The sequence below is a fragment of the Cricetulus griseus genome, chromosome 4 (assembly GCF_003668045.3).
Source record: "Cricetulus griseus strain 17A/GY chromosome 4, alternate assembly CriGri-PICRH-1.0, whole genome shotgun sequence".
Lineage (NCBI taxonomy): Eukaryota > Metazoa > Chordata > Mammalia > Rodentia > Cricetidae > Cricetulus > Cricetulus griseus.
The window spans coordinates 133,871,136-133,879,445 of record NC_048597.1 but is presented as its reverse complement, the minus strand read 5'-3'; the positions used below and the strand labels follow the sequence as shown (position 1 = coordinate 133,879,445).

Sequence of the window (8,310 nt, the reverse complement as noted above, 5' to 3'; positions counted from 1 at the left end):
ACCCACTCTTATTTTTCCTTTTAAAATATTTTTTATGTGCATTGGTGTTTTTGCCTTTATGTCTGTCTGTGTGAGGGCGTTTGGTGCCCTGCAACTGGAGTTAGACAGTTGTGAGCTGCCATGTGGGTGCTAGGAATTGAACCTAGGTCCTCTGGAATAGCAGCCAGTACTCTTTAACCACTGAACTACCTCTCCAGCCCTCACTTTTCCTTTATAAACCTCTGTTCTTTGCTAAAAATAAGTAACAAACAAACCAGACAGTTATGTGTGTGTGTGCCAGGAGTCTTTGTACTTGGGAGATACAGTTCCTCCCTGGACACCCTAGGAGGGGGGTTCAGGGTTAGAGTGCCTTGACAAGAGACCCTGGACTCTATGCCCAATATCACAGGAAAAAAAATGTTTTTCTTTCAAGCCCCCCCCTCCTTTTGTTTTCCTGTGTCATTTTTGGAGCTTGTCCTGGAACTAGCTCTGTTATCAGGCTGGCCTCAAACTTTGGAGACACCTGCTTGCCTCTGCCCCCCAAGTGCTTAAAAGTGTGTGCCACCATTACCTGGCTTAATTTTTCTCATTTTATGTACTCATGCCTGAGCACCATGTTTGTGCCTGGTGCCAACAGAGGCCAAATGAGGGTGTCTGGCTCTTCTAGAACTGAAGTTGAAGACAGCCATGAGCTGCTGTTAGGTGCTGGGACTCCAACTGTGGTCTTCTGGAGAGTAGCCAGCGCTCTTTACTGCCAAGCCATCTCTCCAGTTCATATTTTTGCTGTTGATTTGTTTCTTAACTGAGAATATAGCCAGGTGGTGGCACACAAGCACTTGGGAGGCAGAGGCAGGTAGATCTCTCCGAGTTTGAAGCCAGTCTGGTCTACAAAGTGACTTCTAGGACAGCCAGGGCTGTTACACAGAGAAACCATGTCTCAGGGAAGATAAATAAATAAATAAATAAATAAATAAATAAATAAAAGCAAAGCTGAGAATACTGGCATGATGTCTTTCAACAAATTTGTTTTATTACAAAAACACAAGATTGTTTGATTCTGGGCCTGAAGAAAGATGTTAGAGTAAGCTTGCATGTCACACAGGTGGCAGACCCTTCCAGAGGGAATACAGGTTGCTGGCTTGGCACCTATGCACACTCCAGCATCTGCCTCAGCAGGAAGAAGGTCCTCTTGGCAACTGGTATTGGCAGCCCCAAGGCTGTCATCAAAGCAGGTTTGAGGCCTGGAGAAGAGGCACCTAGGATCCCCAGCACTAGATGAACAGCCCAAGAGCTGATAGAATCCCATACTCAACGACCAGCTCCATTTTCAAGTCTTGTGAAAAATAGGCTTTATTTTTTTAATGTGACAGGCAGGCAGCCATCTTGGCTCTGTGCAGTTATCCCCTCCTGGCACCAAGGCCCAGCAGCTTCCAGGGAATAGCTTTTTTACAGGAAGGCTGGTATGCTGACTTGGCCCCCAAGTGGGGTGTGCTTCTAGGTGACCAGGGCAGGGTCAGGGGAAGTCATTGTAGGGAAAGCGGAAGGGGTAGAGTGGAGTGTATCTCGAATCCTGCCAGAGTAGCTTGTCCTCCAAGAAGGCGATGGAAGGCAGGGTGAGAACCAGAGTCTGGTGTTTGAGCATGCTGTACACATTCAGGCCTGGGATGTGAGGACATGGTCAGGGTGGGGCTGCCCTCTTCTAGTTCAGGCCAAATCCATGGTATCTGAAGCCTGACCCTTGCCCTCCTCTGAGGTATACTGCTAGTTTTTAGATCCCACATCAACTGCTGAGGAACTACCTGTCTCCACATCTGCCCAGTATGTGACTTTGACCCCCATGAGGAAGACCCCAGGAAGTGATTAAACACACAGTAAGTATCACTGGGAGATCAGAAACAGTGGAAGTTGTTGAGAGGGGAGGACAGACCAGCTTTCACCCAGGTGCTCATGCCTGCCCCCTGCAGGCTACATGTGGAAGAGACTTTAACAGATGTGATCCCAGTGCTTCTTTCAGCTGGGGCAGCTGAAGGCTGGAGGGGTGGCTCTGGGCAGAGCACATGCCTAGCACAGGAGGCTCTGGGCTCTGGCTGCCACCTCAGCACAACTAAATGGTGAATTCTTAGACACGTCATTCAGTCATAGTATGACTGGTACAGGGTTTGAAATGCACAACGGGACTTGTGCTAGTTTGCCCTTCACTTACCAACTGCAGGGATCAGGTTGAAGCTCTTGAGCCTGGAGGTGGCTGCCACAACATTCTTGGGCGCTTCCTCATGTGTCCTGGAACAGATGGAGGCTGAGTGAGCCTGACAGGATACAGGAGACTTGGCCCCCACTTCCCCACCCTGCCCCATGCCCTCACAAGTCTACAAGGAGCACAGAACTCCCCCAGTGTCGGTACTGGGCCAGTTCTGTCAGGTACTGAGGGTCTGCAGTGGGCAGCTCCAGGGAATCCACGATGTGTAGGTCATCCTGTGGAGAAAAACAGGATTTGGGGGTCTGTATTTGGACCCCCAGGCACCAGCTGTTTTCCCTCCCAGCTACACTATACCATACCTGCATCAGCTTGACAGTCAAGGCCGCTTTGAGGCCCAGTGCCCGTACTTTCATGGGCAACATGTAGTAGTAACTTGTAGGACCCCGGGGACCATGGGCTACTCCTCCTGCAGGGACAGTGGTGTGTGAACAGGTGCTGGACACTGCTGAGCTGGGAGGTCAGAGATTAGCCTGATGCCTGAGACAAAGTGGTGGAGCTGGTGATGAACAGTAGCTGGAGGAGCTGGGAGAGGCCAGAGATCTCACTAGGAACCATGGGAAGAGTGGGAAGACTGGACAAGTGGTGGGGAGATGGCCTGTGGACATGCAGGTACAGTCATAGGCATCTAACTCTAGTACAAGAAACTGAAGTAAGAGTTCAAGACCAGCTTGGGATATACAGCAAGACACAATCTCGAAGAAAATAAATGATGAAGTTATCAAAGAGAAGATGAGGGCCAGGGCTGTGGTTCAGTTGGGAATGCTTGCCTAGTGTACACAGAACCTTGGGTCCCACCTCCAACACAGCATCAATAGGCTTGGTGGTGCAAGGTTCCCAATCTCTGTCCCTCACTGGTCAGCATGCTTGAGTGCCAGTGCCACCCAGCCCAGTGGGCTAATAAGCGGGGGACTCGGGTGTCCCTTATTGTGGCAATTGTGGGCACCTGCATGGAAAGGGTCATCTGGGACTCCCTCCCAACTGGGCCCCACTCACCTCCCCGCCATAAGGGGGACCGGATGCTGCCATGCCGGGCACGGCCACTGCCTTTCTGTTGCCAGGGCTTGCGGCCACCACCACTCACCTCAGCCCTGGTCTTGGTTTTAGCATAGCTCTGTGAGTACAAAGAGAGTGGGGGTGGGGTTCAGACAAATGCCAGTGAAGACTGTCTTAGGGAGGGAATGAGAGAGTAAAGGGCCCAGAGTCCCTCCCTTGTGAGGTAGGGCCCTGCTGCCCAGTTCACAGGAGCACCTGCCACTTCTGCGTACGAGCCTGCTGGACTGAGACCAAGGCCTCCCTGTATAGCCCAGGCTGACTCAGAATTTTCAATTTCCCCTCCTCAGCCTCTGCAGTGCTGCAGTTACAGGCATGAGCCATCACACCTGGCTCCCCTGTTGACTCCTCAATGTTCTTGGCACAAAACTCTTTGCTCTCATTGACTAAATGGTAATAGTAGGCCCTGTGTGGTCCTTTCCACAGAGTATTCATACATGCCTTCCCCATCAACCTCCACTCTAGCTGTACTCCCTGTCAGCTAGTTAGGTTAGACTACAGGTAGAGTAAGTTAAATGTCCCTTTATAGATGGAACATGGCTCAACAGTAGAGCACCTATCTAGAATCTCTAATGGGCTGGTGACATGGCTCAATAGCAGAAATTCCCAAGCATGTGTAAGTGTGTGTGTGTGTGTGTGTGTGTGTGTGTGTGTGTGTGTGTGTATTATATATAGAGCAACTGCCCAGCCGCTGAGGCTCTAGGCTCATTACCCTGAACACAGCACTAAGTACCTCTCTCTGAGAGATGATGTGTGCCCAGTCTACCTACTGATTTTTGTTCACTTCTCCCACTAGATTGAGTCCTCAGGACAGGGATCTGCTGACTTGTAAATCCTCTAACATAATACCCACCATGATGAGTGCTGAGATAGGATCTGAGAAGTGACCCTGCCTTTGCATGTACAGGTATACAAGGCCTGAACTGGGCTCTTTCCAGAGCACACTTACAGGCCTCTGAGCCCAGTGGGAAGCTCTGCCATGCTACTCAGGACACTCACAATTCTCTTGAAGTTCTTCTGCCAGGTGGCAACCTGGTGCAGAATGTCCAGCCTGGAAAGAGGGAAGAGAAACCTAAGAGGGACACCCACCCAACTTAAACTCTCCCTCACCTGCATCCCAGTAAAGGAGGCCTGGCTCTCCCATGGATATTCAGGGCCCTATGTCCTCTCTTCCTTGACTACAGCTGACACCTCAACTCAAGCTAGTCTATGCCTGACCTCCTGGTACTCAAGAGGTTAAGGCAAGAGGATGGAAATTTAAAGGCCTGGCTGTGCTTCACGGTAAGAATCTGTCTCTGAAAACCAGAGTGGAGTCGAACATCAGAACCTCTGTACCTGCTCTCTAACTGAAATATTCTTGTCTTGACTGGATCCAGTAGGTTCCAGAGGTGTGTGTATGTGAGGGGAGGGAGGTTGCAGAGATGGCTCAGTGGTTAAGAGTACTTCTGCTTTGGTGGAGGGGCCAGGTCCAATTCCCAGCACCCAAAATAGCTCACAGCTAGTTTTGCTTTGGTGGAGGGGCCAGGTCCAATTCCCAGCACCCAAAATAGCTCACAGCTAGTTTTAACTCCAGTCCTGACCCCTTCCTTCTTTGGGCCTCTGAGAGCACTGCACACAGGTGTACATACACATTCAGAAAAACACTTTACACATAAAATAAAAATCTCTGTGTAGCCCTGGTTGCCCTGGAACTCATTCTACAGACCAGGCTGGCCTCAAACTCATAGACAGCCACCTCATAGACTGCCTCCCCAGTGCTGGGATTAAAGGTGTGTGACACCACAGCCCAGATAAGTCTGGCCTTCTTATCAGTCACTTTTGAAAACGTTAATTCACGATAGTTAATATTTTTACTTTCGCTTATGGTGCCATATAGCCCAGGCTGGCCTGGAACTCACTTTGCAACCTTGACCATTAATTTCCACCTACACAGTGTTGGATTTAGAGGTGTGTGTTCCTAGGACCATGTGTGCAATAGTGGAAGGGAACTAACTCAGGGCCTCACGCACACAAGGCAAGCCCTCCAATCGTGCACATCCACTGCTCTAATAATCAACGTTTCTAGAAAATGTCCTATGTGCCAGAGTAATCTACCTACTTTTCGCCCAACTTCCTGGGGTCTGCTAAAAGGGGGACGAGAGTAAGTAAGGATGTAACAGCCCGGGGTGGCTGTAGTACCCCCGTTCTACGGCACTGCAGCCTGCACTCACCGGGGCGCCGTGGCAAACACATCAGGGTGCAGCTCCGCTAGGCCGACGCGCTCCTGCTCGAAGCCTCGCAGTGACTCGACCCAGGCGTGCACCGGGCGCCGGTGCGCCGGGATTCGGAGCTCGCACTTGCGCACCACGGGATCTAGGAGACCTGGGAGTCGGGGAATGAGTGAACAAGGGTCAGGAACAAAGATCAACGCTCCCGGCGCATCCTCTCCAGCTCTGTGTCTTCAAGGTGCGATCCCCGCCGCCTCACCCGCGGTAGCCCCCGGCTGCGAGCTCTCGGCCGGCCGCGCCGCGCCTTCCGCCAGCGAGCTGAGGACCTGGAAAACGATGGACGTGTGGTTAGGGGTGCTCCCTGAGAGTTCCCAACCTCTGACCTCCGCCCTTGGCCTCAGCTCCGTGCCCTACCCGGGAGCCGGGGGGTCGAACCCAGGCCTGAGAAGCGGCCCGGAACAACCGCAGCATTGCGGGTCACGTCTCCCAGCCGAGAGCCCAAGCCCCTTAGACACTCGCGGCGAGTGCTGATGACGTCGACGGAGACGCAACGTCACCGATGCGACTCCGCGGCCCTCAGCTCCAGAACGCGCAATCTTGCTGATGCGCGCGAGCACCGCTGACAGCGAGAAGCCCCGCCCCAAGGAGCCCCGGAAGCTAACCAATGAGGTTGCTCGGCCCCATAGACGCGCTCTTGCTTCAGCCAATGAACTCAAGGATAGGTTGGGGGCGGGGCGGCAGCCCATATGTGTGCGCTACCTGATCAATAAGCGTTCTTCTCTTTTTCAGTGTTAGGCTTTGGATGAGCCTCCTGCCACACGCTTCTTGTTTTGACTACAACTTTTTCTGCGTCAAACTTTCCCCCCTCTTACCCTTATTGATATGAATTGGTGTTTGTCTCACTCCTGACTAGCTTGGAACTCACTATGTAGCCCAGGGAGGCCTCAAACTCAGAAATCCACCTGATTTTGCTTCCTAAATGCTGAGACGTGTGCCAGAGTGGGTGCAGTGGTGCACGCCTTTAAACCAAGCACTCAGGAGGAAAAGGCAGGCGGATCTCTTGTGAGTTCGAGGCCAGCCTCGTCTATGTAGTGAATTCCAGAACAGTCAGTGAAATTCTGTCTGGGAAAAAAAAAAAAAAAAAAAAAAAAAAGGTGTGTGAACAACATCTGGCTTCTATTCTTTGCTTTTTCAATATATGTGTATTTTAATTTTTTAAATTTATTTTTGTGTATGTGTGTGTAGATCAGGATAACTCAAGGGAATTGGAGCTTTCCTTCCACCTGGTGGCTCAAACTCAGGTCCCTCAGGTTGCCAGTGGCACACAGCACTGTGCTCACATGTTCAGTGGAACCTGCCTTTATGCTTTCCCCTTTTGGTGTGTGATGGGGTCTGATGTAGCCCAGGCCCACCTTGAACTCTATGCAGTCAAGGATAACCTTGACCTGATTCTCTTGCCTCCACCTCCAGAGTCTCTCCTCTTTCTAAACCTGAAGACTCACAGCGGAAAGCTTTCAGTATTTCCTTTTTAAAAGTTAATCTTTATTCCAGCTGGTTGTGGCAAACACTTTTAATCCCAGTACTTGGGAGGCAGAGACAGACAGATTTATGTGAGTTCGAGGCCAGCCTGGTCTACAGAGCAAGTGCCAGGACAGACTCCAAAGCCACACAGAGAAACCCTGTCTAGAAAAACAAAAAACAAAAAAAATTACTAATCTTTATTTTATGTATATGATTGTTTTGCTTGCAGGTAAGTTATGTTTGGTTGTTGCCTTTGAAGTCTAGAAGAGGGTATCAGATGGCCTGGATCTGGAGCTATGATACAGACATCATTGGCCATGTGGGTTGTGGGAACTGAACTCAGGACCTCTGAAAGAGCAGCAGTGTTCTTAACCACTGAGCCACCCCTTCTGCCCACTTTCACTATTTCTTAGGCCTACTTAGACTTTCCAGGGCTGGCTATGACCCTCTGGAATCCCTCCCATCAATTCTTTGCGCCCGCCCCCTCACATCTAATCCAGGATCCTAGCCCCCTCTTAAACCTTCAGGACTCTCCCAGGACAGAAAAAAAGTCACAGGATAAAGAGATTTGGATCACTTCACTAAGATCCTTGCCAAACAATAAATGATCAAGTTTATGGTATTGTCTCTGTTCCACACTTGACCTTCAGAGGGCGCTGAGAGCTCACACATGACTCACTGCCACCCACTCTGAGGTCGGGACAGAACTGAGACTGAACTAGTGGTCTCTGTGCCAACCACCTTTTCATCACCCAGATAATGGGGAAATAGTAATATGTTAGTGAAATGAGGGGTACAAAGGGTGAGATTCCTGACAGGAGATGAGAACGCAGTAACCATCATCAGTGATTCTTATACTGAGGATCCTTGTGATCAGAGAGACAAGAAAAGACCAAGGCAGGTGGATCTCTGTGAGTTCAGGCCACCTTGGTCTGCATATAGAGTTCTAGGCCAGTCACGGCTATACAGTGAGATTCTGTCTCAAACACCACAAAACAAAGCCCCCAAACCTGACCACAAACAACCAAAGTCAAAATAAAAGAAAACAAACAAACAAAAAGCCAACAAGAGCCATGATACACTGGTGGAGCAGACTCTGGGGAATTTAATTATTGAGCTAAATATGTGGAGGTTTATTATTGTTCTTTATCTACTACTAATTTATTTGTTTTGAGACTGGTCTCATGTAGCCCAAGCTAGCCGGGAACTCACTATATAGCTGAGAATGACTGTGAACTGATCATGCTGCTTCCACCTCCCCAGTGCTGGGATGACTGTCTTGTTTACATGGTGCTG

The 8,310-nt window shown here is 50.2% G+C and overlaps 1 protein-coding gene across 1 annotated transcript; it reads right to left on the bottom strand.

Moving 5' to 3' along the window:
• Positions 1-987: 987 nt before the first annotated feature.
• On the bottom strand, positions 988-6,063 carry Mrpl4 (mitochondrial ribosomal protein L4). Its single transcript, XM_027411477.2, has 9 exons — positions 5,908-6,063; positions 5,753-5,819; positions 5,497-5,647; positions 4,286-4,337; positions 3,230-3,347; positions 2,536-2,642; positions 2,342-2,451; positions 2,183-2,259; positions 988-1,638 (listed from the first exon to the last, which is right to left on the bottom strand). The coding sequence occupies exons 1-9, from the start codon at positions 5,962-5,964 to the stop codon at positions 1,493-1,495; spliced, it is 885 nt and encodes a 294-aa protein (XP_027267278.1). The 5' UTR covers positions 5,965-6,063; the 3' UTR covers positions 988-1,492.
• Between the last annotated feature and the right edge of the window lie 2,247 nt (positions 6,064-8,310).